Below are 19,014 nucleotides of genomic sequence, written 5' to 3'. Positions count from 1 at the left end.
TGGGTCTTTTATGGTTCCATATAAATTTTTGGATTGTTTGTTCTAGTTCTGTGAAAAATATCATGGGTAGTTTGATAGGGATTGCATTAGAGCTGTAGATTTCTCTGGGTAGGATGGCCATTTTAATAATATTAATTCTTCCAATCCGAGAGCATGGAATATCTTTCCATGTCAATCCAAATTCAATCCCCTTGAATTTCCTTGATTAATGTTTTACAGTTCTCAGTATGTAAGTCTTTCACCTCCTTGGTCAGGTTTATTCCTAGGTATTTTATTTTTTGGTGCAATTTTAAAAAGTATTGTTTTTCTATGTTCTATTATTTCATTATTAGTAGACAGAAATACAACCAATTTCCGAATGTTAATCTTGTATCCTGCTGCTTTGCTACAATTGTTGATCAGATCATGCAGTATATATGGAGTCCTTAGGGTTTTCTATATATGGTGTCATGTCATGTGCATACAGTGAAAATTTTACCTCTTCCCTTCCAATTTGGATCCCTTTGATTGATTGATTGATTGATTGATTTTTGTCTTTTTGCCATTTCTTGGGCTGCTCCCGTGGCATATGGAGGTTCCCAGGCTAGGGGTCGAATCGGAGCTGTAGCCGCCAGCCTACGCCAGAACCACAGCAACGCGGGATCCGAGCCGCGTCTGCGACTTACACCACAGCTCATGACAACACCTGATCATTAACCCACTGAGCAAGGCCAGGGATTGACCCCGCAACCTCATGGTTCCTAGTCGGATTCGTTAACCACTGCGCCACAACGGGAACTCCACCCTTTTATTTTTTTTAATTTATTATTATTATTATTTTTTGTCTGATCACTCTGGCTAGGACTTCCAATACTATGCTAAATAAAAGTGGTAAGAGTGGGCCTCCTTGTTTCAGATTTTAGTGGGAAGGCTTCCAGCCTTAATGTTGATTCCTCCATTGAGTATTTAATTGGCTGTGGGTTTGGCATAAATGGCGATAAAGGCATCATTTTAAGTATTCTTACTTAAATTTGTATATTGTTCTTCTTTTGGGGCATGTTAGGTTTTTCAAGGTTTTTGTTATTATTGGATAACACTAGCCTTGGAACATAAACACTTGTCTACATCTTGCATTGTTTCTTAGGGATAGATTATCAAAAGTGGAGAATTACTAGATCAAGGAATACGAGCAGTGTGAGGCTTTTGGAGCAAAGCAGAATTGCTTTAAAAAGTAGTTATATCCATCCGGTCCCTCTGTAGCCATACTTAGAGCAATATCCTCTCGCATTGCACAAAGATTTAATAATGCCAAGGATTTAATGTCATGTCCTTGTAATGCATTATGTCTTTTGTCACTTTTTCTTACCCCTCTTATGTAATACTTTCCCATTTCACTTCTGCCTTGATCGTGATATTGCAACTTGTCCTAGGCATTCAGTCAAATTTGGTAGCAGAAGCTTTGCACCGGCTTTTCTTTGCAAATCCTTTGGTGCTGCTTTGCTTATGTCTCCAGATGGATCTCGTTTAATCAAATCTGGGACTGTGTCTTTACATGGGGCAATTATTTCGTAATTATGATCTCTCTGGCCTGGCTGCTGTCAGAATCTTTGATGCTTCCTGTTTTTTTCATGATCCTTTGTCTTTTTTGACATTTTGCCTTTTGATGGTCTGCTTTGTTTATAGCCTTGATTATGATTTCACAGGTGAATCATCTAGCTGTCACTTCAGTAGGCATTTTGGAAAGATGCATCGGTAACACTCTGAATCCTGTTTTTATACCGGCTCATAAAAAAACAGTTTCTGTTCCCTATTGTGAAATTACAACATGTTTTGAGATGATTGGCTACTTTTCTCTACTTTGACAGTCTTTATGGACCTATTCCAAAGTCAGTCAAATTTAACTCTCTGCGGTTCTTATTTCCTGACCTCTGTAACCTCGATCTTATGTTTGTATACATTTACTTATTCATTTCCTGCCCCGCAGCACATGGAAGTTCCCAGGCTAGGACCTGAATCCAAGACGCAGCTGCGACCTCCGTCACAGCAGCAACAACACCAATCCTTAACCCACTGCGCTGGGCCGGGCATTGAACCTGCGTCCTAGTGCTCCAGAGATGCTGCCGATCCTGTTGTGTCACAGCGGGACCTCCCTGAATTTTAATTTTCGTGATCACCGCCCATTTTTTTTCACACCATCTGTATTCTAGAATTTTGTTCTCTGCTTCAGACCTAGACGATTTGGGAGAAGTTCCTAGGCCTTAAAGGTGCTTCTTTTCTGGGAATCCTGGAGGGATGTGCAGATTTCCGAAGATCTGTCTCTTATCTGCCTATGAATGACTTGTCCACGTAACGCAGAATCCCTCCATCTGGCCCCTTCCGTCTGGAATCTGTGGAGCTGGCCTCTTGGCGGAGGCATCGGTGGTAGTGGAGGACCAAACTGCAAAAGGTGCATTTTTACTCTTTGGAAAATCACTCGTTTTGTTTTGTTTTTTAATTCAGCTAACCAGTTACGCGTATCGATCCCTGACCACTGCATCTTGAGTCCCTTATATCAGGAGGCTTCTAACACACTTAACGCCAGCTCATTTTTCTGCTCCATGGCTTCTGGCAGCCTTTATCTTATTCTTTTTTTTTTTTTTTTTTTTTTTTTAAACTCTGTTCTCTCTTGTTCTTTCTGAGCCATTTGTCCAGAGCCGGCTCATCACCAGACTGAGTTCAGCTGTCTGCTAGGAAGGAGAATCCATCACCGCAGTGCCTTAGGCTTCCAGAGCCTGGTGGGCTTGGTCCTTTCATCTCCTGGTCTGCCCACTGGCATGGGAGGTGCACACTGCCCGTCTGTGCACCCATCCTCTCGGCGTCTCTCCACCCCCGACCCGGATTTCCCTGCTTCCCACCCTTGCCTCCATTTCTCAGACTCTCTGTCTCTAGCTGAGGTTCCCTTGTGCAATTATCTCTAATTAATTCCCAGTCAGAGTGATGGATGGTTTAATTTTCTTTGCTTGAGAGCCTTGTTCCCCATCGCCCTGCCAGGGACTGGGCAGAATTCCAGGTGCCAGGGAAGATGGCTGGGCAGGGGGCAGAGGGGTGGTCCTGGCAGAGGAGGTGCTGAGAGCAGCCGGGCCCGAGGGACCAGGTCCCCAGCACGGCATCATTTGATCATTATCATCTGGGAGTGACCTGGCCAAGCCACAGTCTTCTCCCTTCCGCTGTAAAGTCCTCCGAATCCAGAGGAACCTCATCTGGCTCCAGAAATGTCTTTGCTGCTGACTCTTGACAAAAGGGGACATTGTCTTGCACCACAGAGTGAAATTCATGGAACACCCTCTTCATCTAATCCCCCAAGGTCCTCCTCTCGTGACTGCTCAGCCTCCCTCTCTTTCTGCTCGGGCTCCCCTTCCATCCCTGCCGCTGGGAACTGAGTCTCGGGAACTTTCTTTGGGGAGACAGTCACATCTCTTCTAGTGCTTTCAATTCTCTTCTGCCGTTTCTCTGAGTAGCAGCACGCAGGCCCAGACCCCAAAGAATCCACTGGGTTTTTTTGAAGGCAAAAAATGTGTTATTGATGTAGGGGACATACAGAACATTCAGGAGGGGCAGGCTTCCCTTAACAAGAGAGACCGGGTCTCGCCATGTGGCCCAAGCTGGGGCGCAGTGGGTATTCACGGGTGTGCTCCCTCTGCTCATCCACTCAGAGGCTTGACCGACTGTTTCTGACCTGGGGGCGGGTCACCCCTCCTTAGGCAACCATGGTCCCCCACTCCCAGGAGGTCACTATGTTGATGCCAAAATGAAGGCCCAGGGCACTGCAGCCCAGAACTCCTGGGCTTGAGTGGTCCTCCTGCTTCCGTGTAGTCCAAGGAGCTGGGCCTGCAGGCGTGCACCAGCACACCCAGCCCAGAGAACCCACCTTGGAGGAGGAAGGACGGAGAGGAGGTTGCGAATGCTTCTTCCCTAATACTTGGGCTCTGTCCCCAACTGCATGGAGACCACCCCCTTCACGCTCCTCTTCATAGCTGTCGCCACCATCATCAGCGTCATAACCATCCCCACCGTCTTCATCACCATCCCCACCATCACCTTCATCACCACCACCTTCATCACCGTCCCCACCGTCACCTTCATCTTCATAATCATCACCACCATCATCAGCGTCCTCATCACCATCACCCTCATCTTCATCAGCATCCCCACCTTCATCATCCTCATCACCTTCATGACTGTCCCCACCACCATCATCTTCATCACCACCACCACCATCATCTTTATCCCCACCATCATCACTGTCCCCGCCGTCACCTTCATCTTCATCACCATCAGCACCTTCATCACCACCATCCTCATAGCCATTGCCACTGTCATCATTGTCTTCATAACCATCCCCACCATCTTCATCACCATCCCCACCATCACCTTCATCACCACCACCTTCATCACCGTCCCGTCACCTTCATCTTCATAATCATCACCACCATCATCAGCGTCCTCATCACCATCACCACCACCTTCATCACCATCCCCACCTTCATCATCCTCATCACCTTCATGACTATCCCCACCACCATCATCTTTATCCCCACCTTCATCACTGTCCCCACCATCATCATCCTCATCACCTTCATGACTATCCCCACCACCATTATCTTCATCCCCACCTTCATCACTGTCCCCACCATCACCTTCATCTTCATCACCATCACCACCAGCACCTTCATCACCACCACCATCATCACCATCGCTACCACCATCATCTTCATCACCATCAGCATCACCATCATCACTATCATCTTCATCACCATCAGCATCCCCATCCCCACCTTCATCTTCATAATCATCACCACCATCATCATCGTCCTCATAACCATCCCCACCATCTTCATCACCATCTCCACCTTCATCACCGTCCCCACCATCATCATCCTCATCACCTTCATGACTATCCCCACCACCATTATCTTCATCCCCACCTTCATCACTGTCCCCACCATCACCTTCATCTTCATCACCATCACCACCAGCACCTTCATCACCACCACCATCATCACCATCGCTACCACCTTCATCTTCATCACCGTCACCACCAGCACCTTCATCACCATCACCATCGCTACCACCATCATCTTCATCACCATCAGCATCCCCACCATCACCTTCATCTTCATAATCATCACCACCATCATCATCGTCCTCATCACCATCCCCACCATCTTCATCACCATCTCCACCTTCATCACCGTCCCCACCATCATCATCCTCATCACCTTCATGACTATCCCCACCATCATCTTCATCACCACCGTCATCACTGTCCCCACCGTCACCTTCATCACCATCAGCACCTTCATCACCACCATCATCATCACCATCGCTATCACCATCAGCACCATCCTCTTCATCACCATCAGCACCACCATCCTCATAGCCATTGCCACTGTCATCATCGTCTTCACAACCATCCCCACTACCAGCTGCATCATCACCACCATGACCACCGTCTTCTTCACCACCATCTTCATCATCACAGCTACTGCACCTGGAGTATTTGCTGTGTGACAGACACAACTGTAGGTAACATTGTGCCGTTCAGTCCTCACTACAGCCTTGAGAGATAGTTACGACTGTGGTCATAGAAGTCACAGAGCCAGTAAGTGAGGAAGCCAGGGCTCAAACCTTGGTGTCCGAGTCCATAGCCCCTACCTTCACGCAGGAGCCCTCAGGGGTCCCCAGTCCACGGCAAAGCAGAGACACGGATCCCCAGTGTCCCCCCAACTCTGTACCAGGTCTCCACCCTCATTCCCTTCCCAACCCCTTTCCTCTCTGTGCTGCTTCTCTTTCCTCCCAGGTGTATGAGGGGGGAAGCAACGTGGACCAGTTTGTGACGCGCTTCCTCTTAAAGGAGACGGCCAATCAGATCCAGTCCCTGCTGAGCTCGGTGGAAAGCGCGGTGGAGGCCATCGAAGAGCAGACCAGCCAGATCCGGTGCGTTGATGGGACCTCGAGGGGTCCTGTGGGAGTGGGCCGTGTATGTGCTCACCTGCTGCTTGGTGGGGGCCCTGGGAGCTGGGTGACCTTGGGCAAGCTGCTGCGCATCTCTGTGCCTCCACTTCTCCAGCTGTGGAATGGGGACATTGTATACCTACCTCCGCATAGAGTTATGACAAGTTCCTAGACTCTCATCACTTTTGCCACATCCCCGTATTGCTCACATTATTGTTCACCTAAAACCATCCTATTGTTTGACTCATTTTTTAAAAACTGGGAATAAGCAAAGGAAGCCGTACTGGTGATTACCGTAACTGGAAAACAGAGCGTTCCTGATGTGGGGCAGCGGGTTAAGGATCCAGTGTTGTCTCTGAGGCAGCGCAGGTTCAATCCCCAGCCCAGCCCAGTGGGTTAAGGATTTGGCGTTGCCGTAGTCGGAGGTTCAATCCCTGGCTTGGGTGGGTTCAGATTCAATCCCTCGTTTGGGAACTTCCATATGCCGTGGGTGCAGCCATTTAAGGAAAAGGGGAAAAAAAAAAAAAACAAAACTGGTGTCACATGCTGTGAGTGATGCATGGTGCTTGCAGTCACCTTGGACCCTGAAGCCTGCTCCTTCTTTGTCAAAATAGAGAGGCTGTGAGATCGTAGCTGGGCGTGGAAAAGAGTAACATGGAGTCGTGGCTGCAAAAAGGTGGAAGCAGCAGTGAGATGGACGGGTTTTCTCATAATGTTGCTTAGTGTTATTTATAGTCTTGTTTCCAGGTCCTTAAAGCCGGGGAAAAGCACCCAGGATCCCTCCTCTTTGGGGGGTGGGGGCCCTGTTGAGGCGGTGAGCCTGGGGTCCAGAGGGGAGGCCGTCTTCTTCCAGCTCAGCAGGGCCAGCCCTTGGGGACTGCAGGAAGGCCCTCCTAGTTGTCCCGAGTTGAGGCCAGCTCCGCTGTGCCTTTTGTTCCCAGAACAGCTGATGTGCCCAGAGGGAGGGAGAAATAAAGGAAGAGAAGCAGGAGAGAGCAACCTGAGCGAGAGACAGGTGCCCTGGTGTTCCCGAGCCGAGCCTCGAACTGCTGCCGCAGCCGTGGGTTTCCCAGGCAGAAGCCTGGCGCGGCGGGATGTTGGTTGCTGGGGGTGGGGGTCTGGGCCTCTGTTTTTGGGTTGGCGGGGCCCTGGGTCCCAGTCAGATGTGATTCCCAAGGCTGCTCGATGACACTTTTCCAACAGTGCACCTGCTCTGAGCATCTGCAGCCTCATTGCCTTGGAAATGGGCAGTGCAGATTCCCGGGCTGTGCCGGCTGGATTCGGGTCCCTGGGAGCTGAGCCCAGGACTCTGCATCCGCGATCCGTCATGTGATTCTGAGGGTCGCTAGGGTTAACAGCCACAGCTCTGGAAGCTGTCACTTCGATTTCCTTCATTTTCTTGTCACTCTCGTGATTAAAAGACTTGCCGGTTCTATCCTGCCGCAGAGCAGATAAGACCGCTGTGTGATTTTCATGGCTGATTTCCTGCACTGTGCCAGTTCTGTTACTTGCCAGTGGTTACGCCTCCCCACCCCCCTTCGGGGGACCTTACTTGGGGACGTTGGTGGCAGCAGTGGCACGCCGCAATGGGGTGACACATCTGCTTCACACGCACCTCCACCTCCAGCCGCCCAAATCTCAGCTATTTTGGCTCCCAGCTGCAGGCCCCCCGGGCCTCCTGTATCCCAGCCCTGGGGAGGTTGGGATCCAGGCAGAGCCACTGGTTCAGACCCTGCCACCCTGGGGGCCCCCCACGGCACCTGCTCATGGTCTGAAGGTCACATTTGATTTGCTGCTGGCTTGTGGAGTGACCAGGATTGACGCATCAAAGACCCTGCCAGCCTTTCTCCTCCCACGGTGAAGTGGGGTTGGCCCTCTACAGTGCAGGGGGCTGCTGGCCCCCTGTAGAGGTGGCAGGGGGTGCTTCTGGTTCATGGGAGACAAGTTCCAGAACATACCCAGGCAGCTGCCCAAAGACAAGAGGGCTGGGGCCAGGCCTGCTGGCCGTACACGGAAGAGTGTGTATGTGTCCTGTGGATATGTGGGTCTTTGTGTATTTGTGTGTCTCTGGTGAGTTTTTCAGCATCCCTTTGCACATGGGGGTCCGAGCATTCTCTTAAGCATGTGTCAAGTCCCTGCTATGTGCCAGGCATGGTGGTGGGCCGTGTGTGTGCCAGGGCATGCCAGGGCTGTGCCGTGTGTGCTCGTCAGTGTCCATGGCGGGGCTGTAGTGCAGGAGATGGGGCCACGTTGAGGTCAGGATCACGTTTTTCCGCCCTGTTAGCTGCCCGCTCTCGACTGTGTCTTAGGGCTTCATTCTGTGGGGAGGGTCATTAGCAAACCCAGACCCCCGCCCCAGAGGGCACAGGACACCGAATCAGCTCCTGGCAGGGTCGCGGAGGGGCAGCCGTGAGTCACGGGGAGGGTGGAGGCTTGGCTCAGCCCCGCGCCAGCCCTGGAACCGAGCTTCCTGGGGGAGACAGCCTGGGTTCCTAGCATGGACTCGAGTTCGGGTCCCGACCCTGCCCCGCTAGCAGTGTGGCTTTGGCCTCTGGGCCTCGTGTCCTCCTCTGAAACAAAGGCTGTGATGCCCGCTTCACAGGGATGGGGCTTCACAGAGCGAGTTCTGTGCATATTGGTGCTTAATGTCTGTCAAGGCTGCTGCAAGGGGTCAGGGCCTTGCAGCCCCCTCACTGTGTGTGTCTCCCACTCGCACTGCAGGCAGAACCACAGCAAGCCCAGCCACAGCATGGTGGAGGCCTGGTCTGGGAGCCCGGCTCCCCCCTACACCCCCAACCACAAGTTCGTGGCCACGGATCAGGGGAAGAACTTCCCGCCTGGTAAGAGAGCATCGGCCTGGGGTAGGGGGCACTGGATGGGGGCCCTGGGGGAATTCTGAGACTGGTCTGTGGGGGCCTGGGCCTCCCCCAGGGACCGGATTGGGTGAGCTGGGGCAGGACTCAGTGCCAGGGGAGGCCGGGGGCTCCCCTCCCCTCCCCTCCATCAGCATCTCTCTTCCTCTGTCCAGTCACTTCGGACCCCAAAGAGGAGGGCCTGGAAGCTCAGGTCAGCAGGTTGGCGGAGCTGATAGGACGGCTGGAGAACAGGGTAAGCCCCCGGAGCTCCCGCCTCTGTCCTCCTGCCCGGCCCCCAGGGAGTGCAGAGTTGGGATGGGGGACATCCCCCAGGTGGAGGGGGGACTAAGGGGGGTCCTCGGGAACACAGGCCCGAGAGGAGGAGCTGTGAGGGGTGGGCGAGCAGCCAGGAGCAGAACGCAGTTGGCATGGTCCTGGGCAGCAAGGGAACAGAGCTTCAAGGGGACTTCAAGGCAGGACAGTCCTGGCAGGTGGTTGAGGAGGGTTGTTGATGTCCCCGGAGAGGTCAGAACCACCGGCCATGTGAAGACTTTTAGAGGTGACATGGCACGTCCACACAGGACAGAAAATGGCACAGCCTTTGAGGAATCTTGTTTTTGGAGACCATTTCATGGCTCAGCAGGTACTTGGGACCGTGTGAGTTTCCCAGGCTGCCAGAACCATGTTTGGAGGGCTGGGGGTTCAACGCCAGCATCTGTTCTCTCACAGAGCGAGGCTAGAAATCTGAAATCAAGTGGTTGGCAGGGCTGGTTTCCTCTGAGGCCCTCTCTCATTGGCATGCAGCGGCCGTCTTCTCCTGGTGCCCGTGTGTGTCTGTGTCTTGATCTCTTCTTAGAAGGCCACCAGTCATAATGGATTAGGGCCCGCCCGTGGGACCTGATTCTAACTTAATCACCCCTTCAATGGTCCTTTCTCTGTCTATAGTCTCGTTTTGTGGTACTGGGGATTGGGACTTCAATAGATGGATTTGGGGGAACCCAGCCCATCATCGTAACCATTTGTTGGAAGAAAGAAAACAGCTTGCCTTAAGGTTTACCTATGGGCTCAAGTATCCGACTGCCTGTGTTTGAATCCTGGTTATACCACCTAATAGCTGTGTGACTTTAGGCCAGTGACTTACCCTCTCTGAGCCTCAGAGGCCTCCTTTAATCATAGAGAAAATGATAAGAATAGTACCTCTCACAGGGTCACTGTGAGGATTCAATGATGTCTTCATGGCTTAGCACAGAGCCTACAGCATAGTTAGTAGTTAATGTTATTTAGCAGTTATTATTAAACATTCTGATACCCAAACCTGTACACGTGCACATGCCATGCTTATAAGTCTTCATAAACCAAGACAGCAGGATCTCAGGGCTGTAGGGTTATGGTGGCATTTTTACATTTCTCCTACTTTTCTGAATTTTTTACACCTTTTGCAAAAGGGCAAAAAAAAAAGTGCTTTGATGGGTTTGTGGGTTCGTTTTGAGGGATTTGTGAGGGCAGCGGGTGGGCTCCCCAGAAGGAGGCTGAGGCCCAGACTTGGAGGGATATAGGGGTAAGAGGCCACGACCCCTCCCTCCTGCAGGGCTCACACCGAGGTGGGATCTTCCCCCAACCCCCCCACCCCCTTAAAGCTGGCTGCCGGGTGGGAGCGGTGGGAAGGCTCTTCAAGACCCTGAGGCCCGGTTGTCATAACAACGCTGTGGGTGCCCCCAGAGGGAGGCTCTTTGAAGCTTATTTTTAGCGCCTCAGTCGCCTTAACAACCAGCTGGCTGGAAACCGAGGAGCACCTGGGCGTCCTGGAGACGGGGCGGGGCTCTCCTCTCCGGCCTCCGATTGGCCCGGGCCTCGAGCAGCGACCAATCCGAGGCCGGGTCTGGGCCCCACCCTCCACGGGCCAACCTGAGCGCTCCTGGGGATGGAGCCCTGGCTGGGGCAGCGAGGCCGCGAGAGGGGGGCGCAGACTACCGCCCCCCCGCCCCTCATCTTTACCTCATCCTCTCAAACGTGCGTAGCCCTGCTGGCCAAGAGAAACCTAGGGAACCAGTTGCAGCCCCTGCTCTCCAGGAGCCCACGTACACAGTTTTTTATTTGTTGTTGTTTGGTTGATTTACAATGTTGTAGTAGCCTCAGGTTTACAGCAAAGTGAGTCAGAATTGAAAAAAAAATATATATATATCCATTCTTTTTTCCCATTTAGATTATTATAGAATATTTATTAGACCTCCCTGTGCTATACAGTAGGTCCTTGTTAATTATTTTGTATATAGTAGTGTGTATGTATTAATACCACCCTCCCAGTTTCTCTCTCCTCCCCCCAAAAGTTTCCGCTTTGATAACCCTGTTTGATTTTGAGGTCTCTGAGTTTATCTTTAATAAATAAGATTTTGTATCATTTTTATTAGATGCCACATATAAGTGATACCAATGATATTGGTCTTAGTCTGACTCACTTCACTTAGTTTTTTTTTTGGGGGGGGGGCTGTATCTGCAGCATATGGAGGCTCCCAGGCTAGGGGTCTAATTGAATCTACAGCTGCCTGCTTATGCCACAGCCACAGCAATGCCAGATCTGAGCCACGTCTGTGATCCATACCACAGCCGACAGCAACGCCGGATCCTCAACCCACTGAGGCCAGGGATTGAACCCACAGCCTCATGGTTCCTAGTTGAATTTGTTTCTGCTACGCCACAATGGGAACTCCCTTCACTTAGCATTTTAATCTCTAGGTCCATCCACGTTGCTGCAAGTGGCATTATTTCATTGTTTTTTATGACCGAGTAATATTCCATTGTGTATATGTACCACATCTTCTTTATCCATTTCTCTCTTGATGGACATTTAGGTGGTTTCCATGTCTTGACTGTTATAAATAGTGTTGCAGTGAACATACAGGTGCATGTATCTTTTCGAATTTGAATTTTCTCCAGATAAATGCCCAAGAGTGGAATTACTAGGTTGTAGGGTAGTTCTATATACTTAGTTTTTAAAGGAACCTCCATAATGTGCTAATTCAGTGCGGGAGGGTTCCCTTTTCTCCACACCCTCTCCAGCATTTGTTATTTGTGGACTTATTCACGATGCCCATTCTGACCTGTGTGACGAGATAACCTCCTTGTAGTTTTGACTTGCATTTCTCTACTATTTAGTGATGTTGAGCGCCTTTTCATGTGCCTACTGGCCATCCATGTGTCTTCTTTAGAGAAAGGTCTATTTAGATCTTCTGTCCATTTCTCACTTGGGTTGTTTCGTTGTTGTTGAGTTGTATGCATTGTTGGCATATTCTTGGAGATGAGGCCCTTGGCAGTTGCATCATTTTCAACTATTTTCTCCCTTTCCATAGGTTGTCTTTTCCTTGTTGTTTTTCTCCTATGGTTTCCTTTGCTGTGAGAAAGCTTGTAAGTCTGATTAGGTCCCATTGGCTTATTTTTGGTTTTATTTCTGTTGCCTTGGGAGACTGACCTAAGAAAACATCTGTACAGTGAATGCCAGAGAATGTTTTGCCATTGTTCTCTTCTAGAAGTTTGATGGTGTCTTGTCTTCCGTTTAAGTCTTTAAGCCATTTTGCGTTTATTTTTGTGCACGGTATGAGGGTGTGTTCTCCTTTCGTTGATGGACATGGAGCTGTCCAATTTTCCCAGAACCACTTGCTGGAGAGACTGTCTTTCCCATTTCATATTCTTGCCTCCTTTGTCGAAGATTAATTGACCATACATATCTGGGTTTATTTCTGGTCGGTCTCTTCTGTTTCATTGTTCTGGATATATGTTTTTATACCAATACCACACAATCTTTTGATTGCTGTCGCTTTGTAAAATTGCCTGAAGTCTGGGAGAATTATGCCTCCTGCTTTTTTTTTTTTCCTTCAGGATTGCTTTGGCAGTTCTGGGTCTTTTATGGTTCCTTATAAATTTTTGGATTGTTTGTTCTAGTTCTGTGAAAAATGTCATGGGTACTTTGATAGGGATTGCATTAGAGCTCTGGATTGCTCTGGGTGGTATGGCATTTTAGCAATATTAATTCTTCCAGTCTGAGAGCGTCAAATATCTTTCCATTTCTTTGAATCCTCCTAAATTTCCTTGATTAACGTTTTATAGTTCTCTGTGTGTAAATCTTTCACCTTTTTGGTCAGTTTTATTCCTATGTGTTTTACTGGGGGGGGGTATGATTTTAAAAGGTATAGTTAGAGTTCTTGCTGGGGTGCAGCAGGTTGAGGATCCAGCATTGTCTCTCTTGCAGCATGGGTTCAGTCCCCGGCCTGGCACAGTGAGTTAGGGATCCATCATTGCCACAACTGTGGCATAGGTCACAGCTGTGCCTCAGATTCAATCCCTGGTCTGGTGACTTCCATCTGCCTCAGGTGTGATGAAACAAAAAATAAAAAAAAATTTTTTTTTTTTTACATTGCATTTCTGGTATTTCATTGTTAGTATACCAAAACGCAAGCAGTTTTTGAATGTTAAATCTTGCATCCTGCTCCTTTGCTAAATTCATTTATTAGGTCGGGAAGTTTTTGTATGAGTCCTTAGGGTTTTCTATATATAGAATCATGTCATCTGCATTTAGTGACAGTTTTACCTCTTCCCTTCCAATTTGGATACCTTTTATTTCTTTATCTTATCCGATTGCTGTGGCTAGGATTTCCGCTACTTTGTTGAATAAAGTGGTGAGAGTGGGAATCCTTCTCTTGTTCCAGATTTTAGCTGGAAGGCTTTCAGCTTTTCTCTGTTGAGTATTATATTGGCTGTGGGGGGAGTTCCCGTACTGGCTCAGTGGAAACAAACCCAGCTTGTATGCATGAGGATATAGGTTTGATCCCTGGCCCCACTCAGTGGGTTAAGGATCCTGCATAGTTACAAGCTGCAGTATAGGTCACAGAGGTGTGGTGTAGGTCACAGACTTGGCTCAGAACTGGCATTGCTGTGACTGTGGCATAGGCCAGCAGCCGCAGCTCTGATTCAACCCCCCTAGCCTGGGAACTTTCATATGCTGCACCTGCAGCCCTAAAGAAAAAAAATTTAAAAATAAAATATTGCTTGTAGGTTTGCATAGATTGCTCTTATTATGTTGAGATTTGTTTCCTTTGTACCCACTTTGGTAAGATTTTCTTTTCTGAATGGATGTTGGATTTTGTGAAATACTATTTCTGCATCTGTTGAGATGATCACTTTTTTTTTTTTTTACTTTTCTTTTGTTAATGTGGTGTATTACATTGTTTGATTTGTGTATGTTGATCCCTCCTTGTGAACCTGGGATGAATTCCACTTGGGCATGGTGTATAATCATTTTTATATGTTGTTGGATTTGATTTGCTAAAATTTTGTTGAGAACTTTTGCATCTATATTCATCAAAGATGGTGCCCTATAATTTTCTTCTTTGGTGATAGCTTTGTCTGGTTTGTTATTGGGATGATGACGGCTTCATAAAATGTCTTTGGGAGTGTTCCCTCTTCTTTTGGAAGAGTTTAAGAAGAATGGGTACAAGTTGTTTTTTGTGTGTTTGGTAGAATTCACCTGTGAAGCCATCTGGTCCTGGACTTTTGTTTGTAGGGAGTTTTTAAATTACATATTCTATTTCATGTCTAGTAATTCATCTGATAAATAGAAATCTATTTCTTCTTGATTCAATTTTGGTGGGCTGTATGTTTCTAGAAAGTTGTCCGTTTCTTCTAGGTTGTCAAATTTGTTGGCATATAATTGTTCATAGCATTCCTTCAAGGTGTTTGGGGAGTTCCCATCGTGGCTCAATGGTTAACAAATCTGACTGGCATCCATGAGGACACAGGTTCGATCCCTGGCCTCACTCAGGGTTAAGGATCTGGTGTTGCCATGAGCTGCGGTGTAGATCACCAATGCGGCTCAGATACCATGTTGCTGCGGCTGTGGTGTAGGCCGGCGGCTACAGCTCCCATTAGACCCCTAGCCTGAGAATCTCTATGTGCCACTGGTGTGGCCCCAAAAGACAAATGAGAATAGTCATAAGGTGTTTTGTATTTCTGCAGCTATCAGTTGAGATTTTTCCTTTTTCATTTCTTACTTTGCTTATGGGTCCCTCTCTTCTTGGTGAGCCTGGTCAGAGGTTTATCACTGTGTTGACCCTTCCAGAGAACCAGCTCCTGGTTTTATTGATTTCTTCTGTTTTTTTTCTTTTTTTCTTTTTTTTTTTTTTTTTGTCTTTTCTAGGGTCACACCTGCAGCATATGGAGGTTCCCAGGCTAGGAGTCTAATCGGAGCTGTAGCCGCCAGCCTACACCATAGCCAGAGCAACACCAGATCCTTCCCCCACTGAGCAAGGCCAGGGATCAAACCCGCAATGTCATGGTTCCTAGTCGGATTCATTAACCACTGCACCACGACAGGAACTCCTAGGCGAGGGCTCTCTTGCTGGTTTGTGGGCAGCCACCTTCTCACTGGGCCCTCACATGGCAGAGACTATGTAGTCCAGCTCCTGTAGTTTTGATTTGGATTTCTCTAATAATGAGTGATCTCGAGCATTTTTTCATGTGCTTGTTGCCCATCCGTATGTCTCTTTTGGAGAAATGTCTGTTTAGGTCTTCTGCCCATTTTTCACTTGGGTTGTTCTTTTGTTGTTGTTGTTGTTGAGTTGTATGAGTTGTTTGTATATTTTGGAGATTAAGCCCTTCTTGGTTGCATCAAGGAAACATTTCCCCTATTCGTAGGTTCTTTTTTTTTAATGGTTTCCTTTGCTGTGCAAAAGCTTGTAAGTTTGACTAGGTCTCATCGGCTTATTTTTGTTTTTATTTCTATTGCTTTGGGAGACTAACTTAAGAAAACGTTTGTACAGTTGATGTCAGAAAATGTTTTGCCTATGTTCTTTTCTAGGAGTTTGATCGCATCTTATGTTTAAGTCTTTAAGCCATTTTGAGTTTATTTGGGGGCATGGTGTGAGGGTATGTTCTAGTTTCATTGATTGACATGGAGCAGTCAAGTTTCCCCAGCACCACTTGCTGAAGACACTTTTCCCATTTCATATTCTTGCCTCCTTTGTCGAAGATTAATTGACCATACACATCTGGGTTTGTTTCTGGGTTCTATATTCTGTTCCATTGGTCTGTGTGTCTGTTTTTGCACCAGTACCACACTCTACTGATTACTGGAGCTTTATGGTATCGTCTGAAATCTGGGAGAGTTATGCCTCCTGCTTGTTTTTTCCCCTCAGGATTACTTTGGCAATTCTGAGTCTTCTGTGGTTCAGATATGGCTCAGATCTGGTATTGCTGTGGCTGTGGTGTAGGCCAGCAGCTGTAGCTCTGATTCGACCCCTAGCCTGGGAACCTCCATATGCCATGGGTGTGGCCCTAAAAAAAAAAAAAAGGAAAGTGTCATGGGTAATTTGATAGGGATTGCATCGAATCTGTAGATTGCTTTGGGTAGGATGGCCATTTTAACAATATTTGTTCTTCCAATCTAGGAGCCTGGAATATCTTTCCATTTCTTTTGAATCCTCTTTAATTTCCTTAATTAATGTTTTATAGTTCTCAGCATTTAAGTCCTTCCACTCCTTGGTCAGGTTTATTCCTAGGTATGTAATTTTGGGGGCTGGATGTTTTTTTTTCTTTCTTCCTTCCTTCCTTATCTTTTTAGGACCACACCCACAGCACATGGAGATTCCCAGGCTAGGGGTCAAGTCAGAGCTACAGGTGCCAGCCTCTGCCACAGCTACGCAGGATCCAAGCCGCATCTGCAATCTACACCACAGCACACGGCAATGCCAGAGCCTTAAGCCACTGAGCGAGGCCAGGGATTGAACCTGCAACCTCATGGTTCCTAGTCGGATTCTTTTCCACTGCACCACAATGGGAACTCTTGGGGGAGTGCAATTTTAAATGATACTGTATTTTTATATTCCTTTTCTAATATTTCATTGTCAGTATACAGAAATGCAACCAATTTCTGAATGTTAATCTTGTGTCTTACCACTTTGCTGAATTCATTGATCAGTTCAGGTACTTTTTGTGTGGAGTCTTTAGGGTTTTCTATATAAAGAATCATGTCATCTTCATACAGTGACAATTTTACCTCTTCTCTTCCTGTTTGGATACCTTTTATTTCTTTTGTTTGTCCAATCGCTGTGGCTGGGACTTCCAATACTATGCCAAATAAAAGTGGTGAGAATGGGCATACTTGTTTTTTTCCAGATTTTAGCGGGAAGGCTTTCAGCTTTTCTTCATTGAGTATTATATTTGCTGTGAATTTGTCATAAATGGCTTTGATTATGTTAAGGTATGTTCCCTCTATACCCACTTTGGTAAAAGGTTTTTTTTTGTTTGTTTGTTTATTTTTTTTGGTCTTTTTGCTATTTCTTTGGGCCGCTCCCGCGGCATATGGAGGTTCCCAGGCTAGGGGTCTCATCGGAGCCACAGCCACAGCAACGTGGGATCCAAGCCGCGTCTGCAACCTACACCACAGCTCACGGCAACGCCGGATCGTTAACCCACTGAGCAAGGGCAGGGACCAAACCCGCAACCTCATGGTTCCTAGTCGGATTCGTTAACCACTGCGCCACGACGGGAACGCCTGGTAAAAGTTTTTATCATGAATGGATTTTGGATTTTGTAATGCTTTTTCTGCCTCTGTTGAGATGATCATTTGGTTTTTGGCTTTTCTTTTGTTATCTCACAGTATTTTTAAATTTCCTTTTTGATTTCCTCATCGACCTATTGTGTTTTGTTTTGTTTTTTGTTTGTTTGTTTTGTAGAATGTTGTTTAGTTGTTTAGTTGGTTTTTTCTCATTTCTTTTCCCTTGGTTGATTTCTAGTTGCATGCTGTTGTGGTCAGAGCAGATGCTTGAAATAATTTCTGTACCCTTAAACTTGTTGAAGTTAGTTTTGTGACCTAGTATCTGGTCATTTCTAGAGATTGTTGTATGTGCACTTTAAAAGAGTCTAAATATTCTGGGGTTTTTAGATGTAATGTCCTGGAAAAAATCAATTAAGTCTAACTGTTCTATTGTGTCATTTAGGATCTCTGTTGCCTTGTTGGCTTTCTGTCTAGAAGATCTGTCCATTGGTGTGAGTGGGGTGTTAAAGTCTCATACTATAATTGTATTCCCATCAATTTCTGCTTTTATATCTGTTAATATTTGTTTTATGTATTTGGGTGCCTCTATATTAGGGACATATATATTGACGAGTGTAATGTCCTCTTCTTGAATTGATCCTTTTATCATTAAATAGTGTCCTTTATCTTTCCCAATGACTTCTGTTTTACAGTCTGTTTTGTCTGATAAGAGTATTACAACTCCCACTTTCCATTTCCATTTGCATGAAACATTTTTCCATCCCCTCACTTTCAATTTATATGTGTCCTTTGCCCCAAGGTGAGTCTCTTGTAGGCAGTATATTGTAGACTGTTGGTTATTTCTTTTTTTAATCCAATCTGCCACTCTGACTTTTGGTTGGAGCCTTCAGCCCATTGACAGTTAAGGTAATTATTGATATATATGTATTTACTGCTGTTTTAAACCTTATTTTCCAGTTGATTCTGTGTTTCTTCTTTGTTCCTTTCTTTTTGTGGTTTGATCATTTCCTTTTATTTTATGCTTGTGTTCTTTTTTGTTTTTGTGAATCTATTGTTTGTTTTTGATTTGTGGTTGCTCTGTAAGTATGTTAACCTTTCCTATATGTGCTTACTTTGTATTGTAGTCCTGTGGGCTCAAACACAATCTAAAGAAAAGAATCTAGGAGTTCCCGTCGTGGCGCAGTGGTTAACGAATCCGACTAGGAACCATGAGGTTGCGGGTTCGGTCCCTGCCCTTGCTCAGTGGGTTAACGATCCGGCGTTGCCGTGAGCTGTGGTGTAGGTTGCAGACGCGGCTTGGATCCCGCGTTGCTGTGGCTCTGGCGTAGGCCGGTGGCTACAGCTCCGATTCAACCCCTAGCCTGGGAACCTCCATATGCTGCGGGAGCGGCCCAAGAAATAGCATCAACAGCAACAACAACAACAACAGACAAAAAGACAAAAGACAAAAAAAAAAAAAAAAAAGAATCTAGATGTTCTTACTCTCCTTCCCCACATTTTATGATTTTGACTGTCCTTTTTTCCATTTTCATGTTTATCCTTTTGTTCTTCCTTTTGTTTATTATTGCTTTCACAAATAGTTTTTTTTCTCTTTGATCTGTATTCACGCTTACTTAAGTGACTGCTTTCCAGTTTTCCAGT

At 47.0% G+C, this 19,014-nt stretch overlaps 2 protein-coding genes and 1 pseudogene across 4 annotated transcripts in view; 1 reads left to right on the top strand and 2 right to left on the bottom strand.

Annotated features, from left to right (window-relative positions):
• Positions 1-19,014, top strand: part of NECAB2 (N-terminal EF-hand calcium binding protein 2) — a 43,593-nt gene that overhangs the window by 15,630 nt on the left and 8,949 nt on the right. For all 3 annotated transcript variants that reach the window (XM_084959457.1, XM_021093738.2, XM_084959458.1), the window contains 3 exons: positions 5,819-5,955; positions 8,695-8,813; positions 9,002-9,081. In XM_084959457.1, the coding sequence (XP_084815583.1) occupies positions 5,819-5,955; positions 8,695-8,813; positions 9,002-9,081 (336 nt within the window). The remainder of the gene's footprint in view (positions 1-5,818; positions 5,956-8,694; positions 8,814-9,001; positions 9,082-19,014) is intronic.
• On the bottom strand, positions 3,591-3,870 carry LOC146402173 (signal recognition particle RNA; annotated as a pseudogene).
• Positions 4,117-6,506, bottom strand: LOC146402172 (uncharacterized). The gene is made up of 2 exons (XM_084959459.1): positions 4,363-6,506; positions 4,117-4,259 (listed from the first exon to the last, which is right to left on the bottom strand). Exon 1 carries the CDS (start codon positions 5,493-5,495, stop codon positions 4,410-4,412), a length of 1,086 nt encoding a protein of 361 aa, XP_084815585.1. The 5' UTR covers positions 5,496-6,506; the 3' UTR covers positions 4,117-4,259; positions 4,363-4,409.

Source organism: Sus scrofa, chromosome 6 (genome assembly GCF_054392235.1).
Source record: "Sus scrofa isolate SSC_HxYL_T2T_F1_AM1 chromosome 6, Sscrofa_HxYL_maternal_Yorkshire_Landrace_v2.0, whole genome shotgun sequence".
In the NCBI taxonomy this organism is placed as follows: Eukaryota; Metazoa; Chordata; class Mammalia; order Artiodactyla; family Suidae; genus Sus; species Sus scrofa.
The sequence above is the reverse complement of the archived record's forward strand: the minus strand, read 5'-3'. Positions and strand labels throughout refer to the sequence as shown.

Excerpts from the sequence above, each read along its gene's own strand:
- LOC146402172 (XM_084959459.1), bottom strand. The coding sequence starts at position 5,495 with ATGATGAAGATGGTGGTGAAGAAGACGGTGGTCATGGTGGTGATGATG.